Here is a 20,107-nt window from a genome sequence, read left to right on the forward strand (position 1 = left end):
TCAAGGCAGAAGGAAGCAGGCGATGTCAAACGGACGCGGGGTACGTGGAAACCCGACATCAGATGCCAGCTCCCATGTCTATGGCTATGCGTGCTCTGGGTAAACCCGTAACTATTTGTCTCCCTGGAGAGGGGGTGTGTGTGTTCCCCCTTGGACTGGGTGACATGAATGAAGTGTGAAAGCGTGTGGAGTCCTGCGGCTGCATCCTCTGCCTCCTGCACAGCCGTGGCCATGCAGCTGCGGAGACACGAGAAAGGCTTCGCAGGAGCAACCCTGAACTGGACTTACTGCAGCCTGATGCAGGACAAACAGTTCACATCCTTGAACTTACTAGATCTTATCCTCTTATTCTACCACTATAAGGCTGACCATGGATGGGGAAAACTGGAGCCAAAATAAATGTTAGCCTACACCCCTCATGGACAGCATAGGCTGGGGAGAAAACACACAAAGCAAACTTGTCCACGGCCATGAGGAGCTGCACAGGGAGGGAAGCAATTTACGAGAGGAAGGCATGAGTAGTATCATCAGGGTGAAAAAACATTTGGTTTTCCCTCTCGAGAGAAGCTGGGCAAGATGTTGGCTTAGCATTTTAATACCCTACACATCTGTGTCAGCATTGCAAAGCGTGTGCCCTTTACCGATTCATATATTTAGTCTCTATTATCCTCCCCAGGGCAAGTTTTCAGGGACTTGGGAAACAGTGATTATCCAGGTGGAAATTTGGTTCATACTGTGCTCCTGGAGCAGCACCATTGGGTAATGCCTTTAAATCTGGGCAAGAAGAACAAGAGCAATTTAGAAGGTTTTTAAATACAAAAGCAAGCCTGCACATCTCTGACTAAAACTGAAATTGCTGGGGGATATTGTCTTCGGTTGGGTTAAAGCAAGGAACAGTTTGGTTTTCACGAAAGGAACTTATTCCAGCTCTGTGCATGCCCATACTTTGCCGGTCTTCAGTGTTGATGGTTCTTTTTCTACTCTTTACGGCTCCCTCTGCCTCCCGTCACCCCGCGAGAGCTGGCAGAATGCACTGAATTAATTAAACTGCTTTTTCTTCTGCATTAAAAAAGCAGTGCTCTAACACAGAATAAATTAATTTCAACCTCCACCACCGCAAGGGGAACCTGAAGCCTTGCCAGGGAGTTGATGTCCTTCAGGACAAGACATTCTAGGGGAGGAAAGATCATGCAGAGAGGCAGAAAGAGCAGAGTGCCCCAGTCTGGGAAACCTCAGGAGAAACTGCTGAAGAGAAAAGGTCTGAGGAGTGGTAGATCTCCAGGCCCCAGCAGTTCTGTGGGTTTTTCAGGAAGGACGGATTTCCTCTGGGAGCAGCAGGAGTTTCTCCAGCAGCAGGCTGAGGGAGCTGAAGCAGGACTACATAGGGACAAGAAATGAATTTGTGAACTATCCACCCTTCAGCTGAATGCGTTTATCATAAATCAGGGAAAGAAATGACTCCCTCATTGCGTTACCTGTTTTGATCGCATCATCTGGCAGTTTTGTTCAAGGCTGAGGGCCAGAATACAGGATTACAGGAAACTTGGTTGATTGTTCTGATTATAAGCATTTTAGTGAAACTTCACTAACGTCTGAAGTTTGCTGTGCAGCTTTCTCTAATTCTGTCCAGATCATAAGGTACAAGCTTAGTTCAAAACACACTGCCGGTTCTCCATCATGTTCACTGTTCCATCTCTCACGAGTAATTAAAATTAAAATTCTGTCTTCATTTTGTAACCATGCACCTTCCTATCATAGAATTATAGAATAGTTTGTCTTGGAAGGGACCTTTAAAGGTCATCTAGTCCAACCCACTATCTCAATTTTAACTTTATCTCACAGTAGTTCTGGGCGTAGCCTTCAGCTGATTAAGAACATCAGCTACTTTAATCCTCTTCTCTCCTTCCACTCACAGGCAGGTCTGCTTTCTCTTGGTACTGCCCAGCAGCCACTGTCCAGAATCTGTTATCTGCCCTCTTTCCTCCTCTTGTCTGAAATTCTTTTGAAACAGGCTGAAATCAAGGGAATTGTTCAACAGCCTTTGGCTCATTGATTCCTAAAGCTACTCTATAAATTCTGTTTATAGAGAGGTATCCACAGAAGACTTAAACACCACCCACCCCCCTCCCAACCACCAAAAAACCCCCAACATGCATCACCAGTATCATAACTGCAGTGAGTGCAGACTCCAGTGTTCTATGCGTGACTAGCTTTTATTGGTAGCAAGGTTTTGAGCATCCATATGTGCCATTAGCAAGCAGTAAGAGTTTGCAGAACATTCTCCCTCACCCTCTCGGAACCACAGAAACGGAATCTGAAGAAAAAAAAAATAATACAAGCACCTTGAGTTGTCAGTATTTGTTGATATTATAGAAGTGGATTTTGTTTAATGTAAGTCAATCTGATTTGTCATTTGACACAGCTGAACACAACGTACTTTGAGCTCCTAAATTTGAAATATTACTGCTGGGGAAAGCATTGATGGACTGTTTCATTCTGCTTCACTGCCTGCCTTTCTTTTGTTTTACAGTTTTCAGGGGTTTGTTCCCCCCCAGATTTTGTGCTACCGTCATTATATAGATGGTCACAACTATTTGGGCAAAGGCCATGAGTCAATACAAGAGTGAGTGCAGATCTACAGGAACGTGTTTTGTCAGCAACGTGCTTTGGTGAACAGGAACTACAACTGGACTGGGGACCTCTGCTTCAAGGTAATGCTGCTGGGCTGTAATCGTTTTGCTTTGCTTGAAACTGTTTCCAACTCCCATGTTGTCTTTTAAGTGATGGTATTTTAACCGTGCATTTCTATATGGGTCTAAACCATGTACTGTACCTCCTCTTCTAGGTACCCAACAATGGGATGGATTAAAAAAAACAACCCAAAACTGGCCAAGCAAATGAAGAAGTTTGTCTTAAAAATTGCAGGAAAATGAGTAAAACTGGATCAGTAAATCATATTTCTATAATCTGAACATCCAAGCCATATTCCACAAAGTCTAGATAAAAGAGTTTCAGCCTCTTTCCCTCAACTTTAGAAGCTGCACTTAAAAGGCTTATAAGTATTAGACTTGCTCATTGGGAGGATAGGCTTATTATCACTGTCCTCGTTTGTCAACCATGATCTCAGGGACCAGATAGCAATGGAAAACTTCCACTGGTTCCAGCTGAGAGTGAATCAGACATCCTAACGCAAGCTCAGACACAGAAAACCGGTTCTTGTGGACAGTAGGAGCTTGGCAAGAATGATGCTGATAATCCCAGCCAGCACTGATTTTTCTCACCCAAAGGGTTATGCAGGAAGTTTTCTCTTCTGAAGCCTGGAAATATTTTAAGTTTTTCTTTGAAGTTATTTAAGGCAAAGGGTTGAAGTAGTAGGGAACTGAACTATGGATGAACAGTGTCTTGAAAGGAAGGAAATACAAGGTTTTCTTGAGAGTCTTTGAATGCTTTAAATAGCTTTTCTTGTGAAAAATGCTTTCACCTCACATATGATTTTGTCACCTATCTTCTCAAGTAACTTTCAAGATTTTCACAATAGATATACTTACTGTGTTCCATTTTCTCCAGATTGTACTGTGATAGTCGCAGCTCCTAGTTTAGGAAGAGTTGGATTTATCCAGTTGTTGTTCCAAAGAAATTTAGCCTTTGTAACTGCTCCAATGTTAACTTCCGCATCAATGAAGCTCGTGTAAGTGTTGTCTGGTTGGAGGGTTCCCCTGTGAAAAATAGCATTTTATGGATGTGAGGCATTTAATATCAATTAGTAGACCTGTCAACTGATTGGCTGTGGTAGCAAGTGAGTAGAAAGTTATCAGAGAGACAATATGTAGCTTATAGTATGGTAACGAATTGCTAATTTTCCAACCTAATACATCCCAAATCAGTGTTTTTCAGAAGCAGCAAAGGCAGGTAGACCTGATGTGCTGCCGTCACATCTTACAATGAAGACCCAGTTACAGGACAATCCCTGATGCTTATGTAGTCTGTGTTTTTTGCTCATAAATGAAATTTTCATGTAATGGTAATTAATTCATATGATACAGTTGTTGGATTTGTTTGGGATGGCCAAAAGGATTATGCATCAGCTGCTCTGCCTGGCTCTCTAGTAGAGATTCCCACACTTGAGGCACCGTGGCCGAGTCAAATGTGCATCTGCTCTTGGGTTTATAATCTGGCTACCTATTTCACATCACATCAATACAGCAAGCTCTAAATGGCAGCAGTTTGATACTGATAATGGCTTCAGCTGCTACATCTCACTGAATATGAGCCAATGCTTCTCCAGTCCTCTCCTTTGACCCCTCCAGTCCCCATGCCCTGATGGTGAAGGGCTACTTTCTAAAGAATTTACCCCTGCTGTATGAAGTCAAGAGACATTTGAATGTGTGATGCCTTTATCGCTGTAGGACTGTTATTGTAGACATGGCATCAGAGATACAGAAGGGGGGGGAAAGTAGAGGACCCAGCAAACCCACACAGAAAACAAAACTTCATCACTTCAATAAACTTTACAAGAAAGACAGGATTTTTATTCCTTCCCTAGCTTTGCACTTTCCCATTCATCTGCCTTCGGAGGAGCTTGTTTACCCTCCTCTATATTATAAGGCTTATGGTAGTGGAAGTAACGAGAGACAGGAAAAAATCCCTTTGCCTTTTTGTTTCTTTGCCAGATCCACAGTGGTGCCGCGTATGTTAGAGCAAGATTTGCTGGGGAAAAAAAAAGTTTACTTCCAGCAATTGAATTGACAGAGGCCCTGCAAAGAGCAGCTGGAGGTTGGTGGAGCACATTCAGTGCTGGCAGGCTGATCTCAGGTGAATGCACCGATGCCTGCAAATGGGGGTCAGCTCATACCAAACACCTGCTGCCAAGATGTGAAGTCCTTCTTGGAAAAGTGAAAGTGACATAGCTGTCAATAAACAAAAACATAAAAATAAACCCCAAACCCCACATCAAAATGCCTTCTCCCTGTTTTTCATCATTTCAGATTTTTTAGTTGAAACAACCAAGAAAAATGCCAATAAACAAAAGCACATGAGGCAAGCGAGCAGCTTCAGTGTAAGCAGGCGAAGTTATGAGCCACAAAAAGTAGTAGAAAATCATGAGGTAGCTTTAACAGCAACATTTTGCAAGCCTGTGAAAGTCAAAGAGATCAGAACTCTGCTAGTGTAGGTCCAACAGGACCCTGGTAGTACAGCAAACAAGCGACACCAAATTCTAACGTTTTAAAATCCTGTATTCTAAACTTCCGCCTTCAAACCCAGAGTGAGTGAATTGTCACTGCATTTACATCAGGGAGCTGTATCTGGGGGTAGAATGTGATCTGTAAAATAGGACCAATTGAAACAGCAACATTAACTGAAAATATTAATTAGACATTCTAGAATTGAAGTTTCTTTAATATTGAATGTTGAACTTACTTGATGACCTGATGCTGCCTTGTGTTCCCACCACTTCCATACAGGGCAACATTTACATATCCTTTAACTTTACTCTTTCCAGAGAGGGTCACAGTTACTTTGTACCTCCAAACTACAGATAAGAAATACAGTTAGATTGTACCCAGGGAGAAACAGTCTCCAAAATATGGCTGGTTTTTTGGTCTGTACAGTGTATTTGAAAGCAAAAGAAAATTATCACTGCCTTTCAGCTTAAGGCTGCATCACAAAGTGTCTGGACTGAAAGCAGTTAACACAATGCTCTCTCACACCTGAATCTTGGTGCTCCCTGCTGGTCCTTGGGTTATAACCATGCAACACAAATACAAAGCATCAGTGAGTCAGATCTGTCATTATGTCCTAATGAGATCAACCTGAGACATTTGTGTTCCTTTCTGGGAGAGAAAAAAAAAAAGCTAGTCCGTGGCATCGTAAACATAATATAGATCTCAGCATTTTGACCACAAAGTTTTTCACGTACAGTGAAGTTGGAAGGAAGACGGCGTTAGGAATAAATACTGATACAAACCAGAATATAAGCAGTGTAAAAGGAGTGTAAAAACATCCTGAAGCTTAAGGAAAATCATTTTTGTGGGTGGGAACTTTCTTTTAGCACACAGTTTGCAAAAGCATCTCTTCTCTCTCTGGTTCTTCTTTACAAAGGCAAAAGAAGAGCCATCTTGTGAGAGCTGGCGTTTCGGATAGGCTAGGTTGTAAAGGAGGTCATCTGGTCCATCCACTTCTCAAAGCCGGGCCAGCTGTGATCGGCTTGCTCCTTTGTCAAATGGAGTTTTGAGCATCTCCAAAGATGGAGATTTACCAGCTCCTCTTGGCCCCTCCTCCTGCATTTAACCACTGTCTTTGTGACAGTAATTTTCATACTATTTGATAAGAAATTCCCTTGCTGCAACTTCTGTGCATTGGCTATCCTTTCTCCTTGCACCTTGTAGTGCGGCCCACTAAACATCTCACTGACCTCCACTGGACTCTATGGTTTGTCAACATCTTTCTTGTACTGGAGGGCCCAAAACTGGGCACTAGTATTGGAGCAAAAGAGGAAAAGGCACGAAAGGTGGAAGAGCCTTTGCACTGCTGTGAGGTCTGCTCATCTGTTAAAAGGAATTGTAAAACAGAAAAATAAAAAGGTTTGTTTATGAGGAGTAGGTAGTAATGGAAGCAATTGAAACTCACGAGGAAAATCCTTGGCCTCTCCAGTATTCAGGTAAAGTTTCACAAAATCATTTTTAATTTTCCCTTTGAATTTATCTGCAAAGTGACCCATATTTGGGCATCCCTCTTTTGGGCATGGGAAACAGCCTCCCTAGTGAAAACAAATATAACTATTAATAAAATTATCCAGCCAGCCAAGAAAAAAAAGAAGTCTCAGAACTTATTTTTAACATACCCACCTAGCAGGCCTGTACCACAGCGACAACAAATTTCAAGTAACCCTTTCTGTGACTTGAGGAAGATCATATAAGCTAGACAACTTTCTCATAGGATCTTGTTTTTCAGGGGGTTATATTTTTTCTCACACCATTTAGCTCAATCCGGCCACATCAGTGACATCCTTGAGTAGTCTTGAACTGAAGCAGGGAGGAGGAGGTGTCCTTCCCGGCAACTGATGAGAAACAATTACGTTGCCTTATGCCTTCAGGTTGGGTCAAGAAAGGCTTTATCTTGAAAACAAAACTCATTTTTGTCATGAGAGCAACTTTCTGCTACGGGCACAGAGGCAGGTAGTCACCTTCTCCCAAAGTCATCTAGAAAAGTGTGATCTCTATCACCTGCCCAGAATGTATCAAGGTCAATCTAAGCACTATGTAAGTTGATACCTCTGTCTGCGCTCCCTTTAAGATATGACGAGCCTGTTACCTCTCCGCTACTCTTAGGCTGTAGTTCCTTATCTCCCAGTCTGGGACAGGGAAGGGCTTCCTGACCTCTTCTGTAAGCCATTGTGGTTTGTCCCTGAGGCCATCTTAAGTCACCACAGTACTTTGACCAGGGACTGACCCCATCAGGCCATCACATATTATTTCACTTCTTGTTGTTTTGAAAAGAAGATATTTAAGCTATGTTTAAAAGCTCACCTGCTACAGTATGGGATTCCACTCATTGCTGTTTGATAAATACACTTGGTGATTATGGGGGCAGGCTTTCCTCCTCACCCCTTCCCCAGTTTGGTGCAGCAGAGCGGCCGTGGGGAAGCCACTCCAGCTCCAGTAGAACCTCAGGGCCATCACATCAGCACAGAACAGGGATGTCCCCGTTTTGTTGTTGCCTTTTCCTACTTTGACCCATGTAAGCTGCACGAGCTATAATGCTTTAGCATGCCTGACTCTTCTCTTACACATACACTTGTTGGGTGCAAGCTAGCGCAAATAAAGTGAATTTCAGATTTTTGCATAAGAGCCACTATTTTTGACATGGTCCTTCCTTAGGCTCTGAGAAATACTTACTGTTTCAAAAACATCATACGAAGCACAAGAATAGCCTAGAAATCCATCAGGGTAGATAATACTGTCAGAGTAATACTTGTAACTCCGCAGATGATTGCAAGCCACAAAGTCCCGGGTTCCTGTGAAAAGATGCCCCCAGGTTAGTTCTTCCTTTCTGTTACCATTTGAGGAAAGACACTGGCACAGCCCTTGCCGTGGCATTGGGGTGCATCGCTCCTCCTCCAAAGCCTCCTCACAATTCGTGGTGTATCAAACATAAGGTTTGAAGCTGGCTTTTGCAATCAGTTGATGCTCTAAGAAGCGTCACTGGCTCAAGAGGTATAAAATGCAAACTTGAAATGCTTTGTGGAGACGGACTGTACTGTGCAGCTCAGCCCAGCCCGGGCCCTCCCCCCGCTTACGCTCCCCTCCCAAACACTTATTCAACTAATCTGACCGAGTTGCACAATAGAAACGAGAACTGCATGAAGCAGGGCTTTTGTAGGCAACAGAAAAGAAAACAAAAGAAATAATAACAAAAGAAAACCAAATGAAAAGTATTTAACAGTGAACTTCCTAGGGCAATGGTGATTTGCTCCAGCTGAGGACTGCAAAACAAAATTATTAGTATTTGGGGGGGTGCTTACGGAAGGGAGACTCTTAAAATAATGAATATATTGTTTTCCTTTGTGTTGCCATTATTTTCTTGACTTTAAGTTAAAAAAAAGATCATATACAACATAGTTATTTCTTTGTGCTTTAATTCCCCATTATTGATAACAAGTTGGGGCGGGGGGAAGAAAAAAGCGCAATGTCTCCAGTTGCATTGAATAAAAACTGGAGAAAAGAAAGCTAGTTATCACAAATAAATTCATGTATTCTCCGAGTTTAAGGTGTTTGCAGTAATGTAAGAAAGAACTCGGATCCTATACCGAAAATTCTCTACAGCAGAAATCTTGATTTGTTTTTTTTAATGTCATATGCAACTTAACTTTATAAAGACACAGAAAATTTCTAGTAAGTAGAGCTTTTATTAAAACCATGCAAAACAATGAAGAAAAGTGTATTTGAGCGGCTACGTGCCAATCTTTTTTTAGCTGACTAAAAATAGACACAATAATATTGCTTTAATGCAACCCAGATTTGTAAGAGGTAATTAAAAAAAAAAATAATTAAATTAATTGCTCTATCCCAGAAGAATTGCAGCTGAGGATCCCTTCACAGAAGTAGCTGTGAGCATCATTGCCCTACACCCACTGCAGCTGCTGGGCAACTGCATAGAAACAAAGCGAAATGTGCTCTTACAGACCCTTCAACATTCCTGGCGCGGTTTAAGTAACTTTTGTTTCTGTTATTAGATACTTTAGAGGAGGCATATTTTCCAGAGGCAAACCCTTTGCCTGGTTTATTTTTTTGAATGAGCTCTGGAAAATGGTGTGTTTGAGCCTATTAAGAGTTTGCAGCTGCCATTGCTGGTGGACACACCAAAAGCTAACACAGAACACCTGAATCAAGGGATGTTAAGTGGCTACACGGGGAGGGCGACGTTCCCCTCAATTTGTAAGGTAATCAACACGCTTACCTTCCCAGATGCCATCGAGATCCACGACCTGCGAAACGGGGTTCTTCCCACACCCTGGCATTTGCTTTCCTCCGTTTGGATAAAAGTCAAGATGTCCTATAGCTGGGCTTATGCCAAAACCTGAAGCATTTAAAGCAGGGGTAAGCACATTTTTAAAACAGTGTTTTCTCATAGCTATAGCTTTTGGCTTGAAGTTTGTCTGTGCTTGGTATTTTAGGACCTGAGTGATCGGCATGGTGTATTTGTTCTGTGTCTGTGCATCGAAACAGGGTCTTGGTGAACAATTAGGATGCTCGAGTGCGATGGGGCATGAGTATTTTTGTATTGATACAGGAGAGCTAAGTGCTCACCTAAATAGGGGATGGTGGGAGCTGAATCTGTGTGGATAACATCGACAAACTCTGCATCAGATTTGTCCAGTCTGACTTCAATGGGAGTGCCTTGAAAATATGGTTGAGCGGGGTCCAGTCCTGAAAGAAAAAGACTGGTGTTAAGTATAAAGGGATACAAATGCATCACTTTATGTAACGCTGTGATTGCATAAAATGCATATGACATATATAGCTGCCTATGGTTCCTTATAGTTAAGTAGAAGAGTCACTAATAAATGATGATGTCTGCTCTCGCTTACCAAGTGGCCTTTCTGCCAGGCAGCACAAAAGGTTGCATGTGGAAGCCTATTGAATTTTGCTGATTCACATCAATGCTGGTTCCCAGCACTTGGGTATAACTTTTTTTTTTGTTTATTGAACTTCGCTTTAATAATGTTGCTGAAATTGAGGTTGCCGTGTCTGCATCCCATATAACTGGTCTGCATGGTTTGAGAGCACTCAAACAGAAACTAATGCTGATAGCGCCCCATGCGTATGGAATCGTTGAAATCAACCTGCCTACTTCTGCTCCAGACAGCTTTTGGAAAAGCATCTAGTTTTGAAGTGACAATCTTTGCTGTTGATCCTAGCAGAAAAGAGAATTCAGTTGTTTCCCAAGTTGTTGGAGCAATTTCAAGAGCTTATAAAGTCTTGCCAATGGCACAATTTCTGCTATCTTATACTTGCCTCCCTTCTTGTCCCTGGGCAGCAGGTTTGGTTTTGCTTTTAGACTGAGCTTTGTAAACTATTAGTCCAAGGTTCACCAAGCCTGAAATCCCCGAGGAAAAGTAACAATTGAAAAGGGCTGTGTTAATAATATCCAGAATTGTCTTTTGTGTATGACAGGTCACTCTGCTTAATGCACGCTGCCCTTGGCACTGCCTGCCTGATGAATAAGGAGATCAAGCCCCTAGCTATAAACTCTGGAAGTGCTGAGCATGTTAAAAAATTGCTAAAGAGTGCAGACTGCAGGGTGAGTTACCTGTGCTTTGAAAAAAAGGAGTGGTTTGGTCACAAGTCTAGCAGATAACACCTCTGTTGAGTTTTGTTTTCTGGGAGAGTACTGGATGTTTTAAAATACTCGAAATGGCGTCTCTGCTTTGTGAGGTCTCTGGAATATCTTTTTTTAGAAATGAATAACATATTGCACTAAATATAGCTATTTGATCACCGTTTGCTCTTTTAAAGGGTCTGTTAAACAAACCAAGAAAGGTGAGGGCCACCCCATGAAGAACAGTGCAGGGGTATGGCACGTGGTTCTGTGGTGGCTGCGTTTCAGCGATGCTCCTGCTGTGGGCAGAGGGCTGAGACAGCCTGTGCTTCCACCGACCTTCGCTTTGCCCCTCGGCTATATGCGTTTTCACCATTTACATCTTGCAGTGTTGCAAAATGGTTCCTTCAAGAGTCATTTGCTCTTAGCTAGTGTGGGTAGAGAGCAGATTACAAGCCAAAGGATGCTGAAAAAATGAAAAGTTGCTGCTGGATCAAAGGGAAGATGTAAAGGCTTCTGGCCAATAGACACAGAGGCTTTATCCGTTACATCTTGCAGGACACAGACACTGTGGGACCAGTGGAGGATGCCCAGAGTCTGTGTATTCAGAGCAACACATGGACAGCCATAAACCAAACGACAACCCAAAATGTCTTCTCTGAAAGAACGGAACAGGAAAACCTGGCTCAGCAGTAGCGAGAGGCTTCCTCGCTTTCTCAGGGCATGGAGTATGTAACTCAAACAGGGAAAGACAACGGAGCAGTTCACTTCTGGGGAGGCAAAAACAGAATCAGTACAGCTGACTGAAAATTAAGATAACATCCTATAGCTTAAAAATGTCTAAACTCAGAAATATGGGAGCACTTAAGGGACAGGCTATTACCTAGGAATTTAGTGAAAACGGGGGGAGGGGGGGCTTTCTGATCAGGGGGCTGATCAGAAATTTAGTGAAAACAGGGGGCTCCGACATTATCTGGAAGTAAGAGTGAGCTCACGTAGCTCAAACTAATACAGGTTGTATAAACATAATGTCTGTGATCTCTCAGAAAAAAAAAAAGAAGGGGAATTCAGCTGAAATCTGGCTGTTTCTTTAAGTATGAGTTTAGTTTCTTAGTAAATCTACTCGAAGCTGGACAGAAGATATAATCCTATGTGACTCAATACAGAGATTTAGTGTATCAACTGTTAAGTGAAGAAACGAAACTTTAGAAAGTTTGCTGAAAAAAAGAAAAGGTAATTACTATCAATGTACTCTACTAGGTGAAAAGTTTCTGCAGACATAGCAAAGCAAGGTGAAAACGGGTGATACGTCAGGAAGGTTAGCCTACTGCGTCTAAAACATCGGGTTTAATCCATCCTTTTCTGGAAAATTGTATTAATTAGCAAAACTACAGTACAAAATAACTAACTGGTCACTGTTGTGCTGCTTCTAGTGTGCTTTGGAGGGACCTGCAAGCAGTGGGCGATGTTGTGCATTGGATGTGCTGCTATATAACAGGCCAGATGAATGGAAGATGAAAATGGCAGGAGAAAAGCTGCTAGGACGAGGAAGGTAGGGATTAGTCTCCCGGTCTGTTTCATTACATTAGTGTTGGACAAATCATTATGAAAAGCAACTGTGGCAGCTAAAGCTGGTTCTGGTTGTATGTTAGTTATTGTGAGTTTGTTTTTAGCAGCAAGAATGGAATATCGTTATGTTACAGCATCGCTCCTGTCCTGCTCCAAACTGACGCTGGTCTGGGCAGTGACACTGCTAGGTTGAAGCACCGGAAAGCGAACTCTGTAGAGATTGCCACAGCCTTTAATGTGTCAAGTCAGCTGATGGATTGCAGGGGCCCTTCTGGCTCTCTTAGCTCTGTGGAGCCTTTTCGTTGCTGTGTAAACATACTCAAGCAAAATATTCATCACGCTGGCTGTTTTCCCACGCTTACCTGGGCACCACTCCTTGGTGTACTGTGAGAAGAGGCTGTTCTATCACGTCCAAGTTACCCTTGACTAAACTACAGCCCACAGTCGGACACAATCGTAAGAGAAAATGAACAGCATCATTTTGTTAAGCAGCGGTGTCTTTAGCGTGAGCTGTGACTTAAGTCACTGACTTACCAGTTATCCTTCCAATGCCCGGCCGCCTCTTGCCAGCCTCGCCTGCCACATGCGCTCCAAGGCTGTGGCCAATTATGTGAACGTCGGCTGGAGAGTATCTGTATTCTTCCTGAGAAAACAGCAATATAAAAAAAATTACTACATCTGTTTTCATCAGCAACAGGAAAGAGTAAAAAGGGGCTGAAAAACTATTTTTAATTTGACTACTGACTTGGGAACTCCTATAGGATTTCAGCATCTGTTTGCCAGTTTAGGTACTTATGTCCAATACATAGATTTTTTTCAAAACAGTTTACTGTGTCTGTTATCTCTGCATATTTAAAACTACACAACACTGTACATCTGTTAATATCTATGGAATAACTGTTTGTCTGTACTGTGGGGATGTCTTGTAGAACTTCATATCCCTAAGTCGGCTAAGCCTGCTGTTACAACATAGTTCTCTAGCTTTAAAAAAAAAAAAAAGTCTGTTTTCAGCACAACTTATAAAATGATCACTGAGTAGATGTTTTCTGCTGCTCACAGTCATGAAAGTTCCTGGATCACATTTCTTTTAAATCAGTATTATGACTACAACATTAGAACCAGAAGATTCTTACCATAAGAACGTTTATAAAATAAGCTATTTCAGCGCCTACAACACGGACGTTGTTTGATGCCTGGGTGTACTGACATCTTGCCCCTCTTTTCCAGCTTATGCAGATGCAGTTCACATCTTCCACTGTGAGCATCCTCTGTTTTGTAGAACAAAAGTTAAAACCAAAGAGTCCCACAGTAAATTCAGTCTAGCGTTGGTTCATGTTGCTTATTACAGCTCGACTCACAGACGTTCCATGAATTTGGATGAGAATGTTTTAAGAACCAAAACCTTAGCATGTATTTATGGTCACGCCCGCACACAGGCTGTGTGCGCACACAACACCGAATTAGGGTGGTATGCTGTAGCAATGGCCACGCTATCATTTCAAATACCCAAAATACTGCTGTATTTTTTGCAGAAGGGAAAACAATGCAAATACTGTTATTTTTTAATTTCAATCAAACTTTTGTATGCAACACTAAATAAGAGCACTACTTATGTACTGATTCACTTAGGTGATTAAAAGTACTTCTGTAATACAAAACAAGTCACGACTGGCAAAGGACAGAAAAGGCGATAGAAGTGTCTGTGACTACGTCAGAAGTAGTAAAAAGTGTGCAGATAGGATTATTACTTAATGAGAAGGAGAGTAAATAATAGATCCACATAGGAGGGCTGATGCATTCACAATCCCGCTTGTTCCATTCTTTACTGAAAAGATTCACTGAGACCGTTTTTTAAAAATAAGTTGGCGTACTGTGATAAAACATGGGCCACCATAATAGAGAAAGAATTTCAATATTTATCACGTCTCTACATACTAATGAAAATTGATCAAAAGGATTTAAGGTACTGTCTGAAATAAAATGTGAGCTATATATCTTATTGATTGTGAAGTTCTATAAAAAAATAAATCTCTATTTTAAGAGAGTGGAAAATGGGAGGCTGAGAATTACAAAAACATCAATCTGCTTCTGATTCTTTGAACAAATGATTAACTAACAAATCCCATAATCATTCCTCACTGTTCATAGTGATAATCAACATAGGTTGTTGGTCTTTTTTTTTTTTTAATGAAAAACCGTCAAATAAATTTTATTTATTTTCTTTTGACCTAATATCAAAGAGAAGCAGGTAACAGGGATGCAATAAATGTGAAATACCTTGATTTTTGTGGACTTTCGTATTGTTTCCCATAGCGTTCTCACAAGTGAAATAGGATTATAGAATTTATACTAAGTTGTAGTTGTGTGAATAGTTAGTTGAAAATCCTTATCCTAAAAGTGTCGTATGCCATCCACTGGTATTTTGCTCTATGTGCTGCATGACTAGTAGCTTTCATTAGCTGCAGCTTGAAAAGAAAGCATGTTTATAGAATTTGAGAAGACCACAAGGTGGAATCGCAACTGTGGGTGCGGATAGGTTTAAGAAATAACTTGGAAAATCAGAGAATTAGCACGAAAGTCAATAAAGCAGAGTGCTGTGCTTCATTCCCTGTTCATAGCTGGTCCTAGATTGACAGCTTTGTTCAAAATGATCCCCTTGAGCTCCCTTCCGGCTGTGCATTTCTACAGCTTTATTGCTTCTGTAAATGGACAGCCCAGGTCCTCAGCCTCCTACACCCAAAGGCTGTCCCTGCCTTTGTGATGGACTTCCCACATCTAGAAACCCGTCGCTTGTCTGGAGAAACATGATGCAATAGTTATGAGTCTGCAGTTATTTCTGGAATTGCCCTTGTTCCTAAAGAGTACTTTGCTCCAGGGTTTGTGTTGCTTTTATCAAGAAAAAGGGCACTTATTGAGACAAATCTTGTTGTCACTCACTTGACTAAAGAGAAGAACTGGATGCATTTTACCTCATGCTTTTCATCAAGGTGCAGAGCTACAAATGTAAGTTGCTAACAATTTGAAAATACGTGGCCTTTTTTTTCCCCCTTCTTATCACTACAAGTACCATGAGAGAAATTGATTAGACATAGAGAAAAGGGACAGTCTATAGGAATGTGTTTATAAATCCAAACTAAGGAAATTCACAGGGACAGGATTTCCCTACGGTACATACCTTGCACATGTCCGACAGCCAGTTTTCTTCTCCATTATCTACAAATCCGTGTACGATAAATCTGGTTAGCCTACTTGTGTTAAAATTTGAGTTGTCAATTGTTGAGGTATCAACTGCAGAGACCTCCTGTTGTAGACATTAAATTAATAAACATTCAAATCTGCTTTCTGTAAATAGTTTATCAAAATTGCAGCAACCTGAACTATGCTTAGCTGTACAGGCATTTAAAAGTTATGTGAGGTTAAGCTCATCTGCAAGTGTTTACGCGACTGGCTTAAGGTCTGTATCTCCATTCAAAGCACGCTTTGGCACATATTTTAGAGCAGCCGAGACTTTACTTTTAACGTGTTTCTATCTTATCTGTGGAAAAAAAATACCCAATAACTTTAAAAATGCACCGTTTCCAATACTTCTCAGTGGCCAGGCAGAAAACATGGGGGAGTGCTGCTCTGTGAAGGCTGGATGAAGATGAGAATTCTGCCCCAGAGACCCTGCCAAGAAACTGAAAGAGGTTGTCTCTTGAATAAAGTGGAGATTTGGCCATTTCTAACGCTTTCCAGGAACACAGCTCGAGTCTGTTTACTTACTCTTTTTGCATGTGATTTACTAATGTTTAAACTGCAGTAGTTCTTACTTGAAAGTCAGTAGGATTTTCTCTCGTGTACAGGAGGAAGTGAACGTCTATCTTCTTTGGATCCCAGGGCAACTTATGGACTGGTCTTTCTGTAGTCCCAGACCATGGTATATCATCTGAGAAACATCCAAGCCTATCATAGCAAACTTCTTCACCTGTAGCACACAGACCAAATCAATAATATGTGAATGAGCAAAGAAGTGGAGCAGGCTAGTCATAACTCATAGCATCTCTTCTCTGGAGGTCTCTTGAAAAATCCTACAGTTTACGGAAGGCAAAGATGAACAGTTGTTCTCTCTCTGGTCTTCAAAGGCTACAGTTTACTCCAGGGAAAGAGGCCACCCGGTTGCTCATCAAGAAAGTATTCAGTGGGGTTGCTCCGTGGGTATCCTGTACCATACCTTGGGTATCGTTCCCCAGATGTGCTTTGCCTAAGGCAAGACAGCTGATGAGTTTTTCCTAATACCAAGCCCAGAAATTGCAAATAATCAGCAATAACTTGTGACTGTGCTGAACAGCTGACTACACTGTACATGGGAAGTCTTATATACTATGCAAGCCAGTGGCTTCTGCTGAATAAAAGCTATACCCTCATTAGACTTTCTCCTCGTCCTGCCCCCCACCCCGGCTTTTTCCCCATTTCCATCACTGAAGAAGAGTACAACAAAGAATTTTGTAGATTTTGCAAAGCTTTGCTCTGAGATAGAAAGCACCAGCACTTCTTATGTGCTCCTAGGGTGGGATTTCCAGGGTAGAGAAGAGGAAAGGCAACATGCACACGCACTCGTCTCACCGTTCTTGTATAGGAAAGTGAACCGTGTAACCTCAATCAGTAAGTTTTAAGGCACCATAATGTAGAATATCTCAAAAAATATAGCAGCATAGAAAGGCTATATAAATACTAACCCCATGTGCTTACCTTCTGCTGCGCTGAGCAGAAACAGTGCAAGTATCCAAATTCCAAGCATCTAGAACAGTAGAAAAAGAAGCGTCTAGGATTTGCTAATCCGCTTGATTAGCAAACGCGCTTAGCTTTCTGGTGCTGAATTTTTTGAAGGTGAAAAGGGTGCTGTGTCTGTCTTCTCTGCAACGCGTATCTATAACCGCTGCATATGTGAGACAGGTATGAGTCGGCTTTATGTTTGCTTGCTCCACTAGAGATTCTGGAGCTCCTCAATCTATTAAAGCATAGCTTCAATCCAGGGTGATTTTTGTCCTTTTGAGGCTATGCTTCTAATTGAATGTATAGTAGCTACTTTACTAGCGTAAGGATGCCTATGTGAGCTGCCATTCCCTTTATACTGCTGTGTCTTGGGAATCCGTATACTTGACGAGGTAAAAGAAAAAAACCCAAAGCCTGCACTACTTACAATGCAGCCTTGAAGCTCCATGCACTAACGTGCGAGCTTTGCACGTACTTTTATAGTTTGCTTTATCCTTGGAAATGTTCCCAAAAAGATAGGAGCATTTATTTCAGATTATAGTTTATAGCGAAGCTGGAAAAAGAACTTTAGTGGTTGGTTTCTCTGAAAACTCCAAAATCCATGGGCATAGATTCTTTAACTGGTGTGCTGGAGCCCAAAATAGGATTGGAGCTCCAGAGGTTGGGTAATTCCCAGGCAGCAACACATCAGAAGAATTAGAGAGAGTAATGTAGATCTGCGTAGCAGTGCATTTAGGGGCTCATCTTGTCTAGGAAGGCTTTTGGTTTTAGTGTTGCCTAGTTGGGATGTAGGGGGTCTGCTAGCAGAGAACTAACGTTGTCTTTAAGTCCCCTCCCTTGCCCTGCATGTAGTGACTTTGGAAGTGGAATGCCCCTGTGCTTTTGGGTCTTCTGTGCCCATTTGCTGACATCAGCTCAATTTGGTGAAGCCTTATCCCTTCAGGAGAAATTCTTAGTGCATCTGGTAGGCCTTTTCATAGTCAAAGAGTCTGACCTTCTCCTGGTGTCCCTTGTTGAAAGAAGTAGATGTAGAAGGACAGCTGTCTACCCCTTTGGATGCTTTCGATACTACTCATGTAACCCAAGTTTTGAGAAAGCTGTTCTCCTCTGAATGATGAACGGAGAGCAAGCGTGTTGGAAATATATATCAATAACATACAAAATTCCCCCAGAAACAGTGACATAGCCACTTTGTGTAGCGATGTTACAGAACTCAGTAGGTCACTCTACTAGAGACATCGACTAAAAGGTGAAAAACAGCCTGTGCAAATGAACAGGACTAGGTCTGGGAACCCCTTGCTCCTGTTCGTCTCTAGGAGAAGGCTGTAAGCGGACTCAAGAAGAAATGAGACCTCAGATAACTCTTCACTTAGAAAGCTTTGTCAGCTTGGCTATGCTTTTTGGCTGTCGCCACCTATCTTTGCAGAGCTGACCTTCCCTAATCTCTGCCGCTGGGAATGACCAAATGGATACCAGCTGTGTGTATAGGTATTACACTGATATCATCTACGCTAGTGAGCTATCCTTAATTGAACTAGCGTTTTAGTTTGTGAATATGTTCATATCAGTAATACAGGAGAATCAATACATGCCCTAGTACACTGAGAAGTTTAACGCTTGTTCAAAATGGGGGGGGAACAGTCTTTCTCACTTAATTTAAGAGCTGGTGGAAAAGATTTGAGTTAGGATTTTATCATAGTTAGTCTGCTGCTCTTATTCAACGCAGTAATAACATAGGACAAACTGGATAACTGGGCAATTCCTTAGGCTGTGCTCAGATAGGTTTCAGCTGCTTGCTTCTCCTTTGGGAAGAAGGGGTAAGGCTGGGATGCATGTCCTTCAGTACGATGCAGGACGCTCGCTATGCCTAGGGGAGTTGTTCTGGTCCTTGTTGCCTCACAGTCAGGGGCTGTTGGAAGAAAGACGGCTTTCAAGAAAGAAAGCAACAAATAAGGGCCTCGCTCTGTCTCTGCGGTCTTGAGTAAGCTTAGTCTGGAATAGGAAGCAGGTGGAGGAGAGGACTGGATTTCCCGTGCTGCAGGATGCTGTGGCTCTCTCCTGGGATGCAGCGTGGTGCTTCCTGGCATTGTTCACGCTTTCCTTGCCACCTGTGAAGTCCCTGGGGGATTTGCAGTACTTGGGACTGCAGATTTCTCTTGGCTGAACCTCAGACTTGTGTTTAATTATGCTTCTAATTTCATACAGGCTTGGTTAGTGTTTAGTCAAGGATACAACACTGACTGTTGTTCTTACTTCAAAAAAATATTTAATTCAGATATTTATACTCATTATGTGTTCTTAATATTGTATTCCTACTCCTAGTTCTTAGAAGTTTATCTGCCCGAGTGCTTGTACATCATTTATCAAACGTCGGGAAATGGGAGTGAGTAAATTATTAACTCTTTCTTCCTATTCATTGTGTTAAAGTTTGATTTTTATACTTAGAAAAATATCCACTGCCTTGGTGTCTTGAAGCTCCAGGTGGCTCACTCATTGCCATGCTTAGCAGAGCTGTAGTGTTCATTTTAATGTCAAATAGTCAATCCCAGGTTTTGCAAAGCCTGGAGTTACTCAAAAGTCAGAATTTCTCTCTAGGATTGTCAGCGGCCACAGCAAAGGTATCTGTTTGAAATTAAACAGTAGACAGGTGCTATGATTTAGCTGTTCCATTTCTTCTGAAGTGGGAAGACTTGTGGTTTGGCTTTGCCTGTTGCTTCCCTGAAGGTGCAGTGTACAAAGGGCTGCGCTGCCCTGATGAAGAAATACCCTGGTCTTGTTCTGTTCCTGCCTCATCCCACAGCATCTTCTGAGGGCAGCGCTCTCGTGTGGGGTTGGAAAGTTTTGAGCAATCAAGTAGGCGGAGGAAAGGAGGTGTTTGGGACTATTCCCAGCCCCAGGCATGTGCTGAAGTAATGGTTTGCCTTGAGAATGTTTGATAGATAGAAAATCTGGCAAATTATCAATGCGG

General features: G+C 42.0%; 1 protein-coding gene across 1 annotated transcript; it reads right to left on the reverse strand.

Annotated features, from left to right (window-relative positions):
• Positions 1–2,250: 2,250 nt before the first annotated feature.
• Positions 2,251–17,164, reverse strand: LOC134517271 (inactive pancreatic lipase-related protein 1-like). The gene is made up of 12 exons (XM_063338611.1): positions 17,116–17,164; positions 16,197–16,351; positions 15,563–15,688; positions 13,521–13,655; positions 12,922–13,030; positions 9,807–9,926; positions 9,457–9,576; positions 7,896–8,014; positions 6,628–6,757; positions 5,419–5,530; positions 3,549–3,716; positions 2,251–2,314 (listed from the first exon to the last, which is right to left on the reverse strand). The coding sequence occupies exons 1-12, from the start codon at positions 17,162–17,164 to the stop codon at positions 2,251–2,253; spliced, it is 1,407 nt and encodes a 468-aa protein (XP_063194681.1).
• Between the last annotated feature and the right edge of the window lie 2,943 nt (positions 17,165–20,107).

The sequence above is a fragment of the Chroicocephalus ridibundus genome, chromosome 6, assembly GCF_963924245.1.
Source record: "Chroicocephalus ridibundus chromosome 6, bChrRid1.1, whole genome shotgun sequence".
In the NCBI taxonomy this organism is placed as follows: Eukaryota; Metazoa; Chordata; class Aves; order Charadriiformes; family Laridae; genus Chroicocephalus; species Chroicocephalus ridibundus.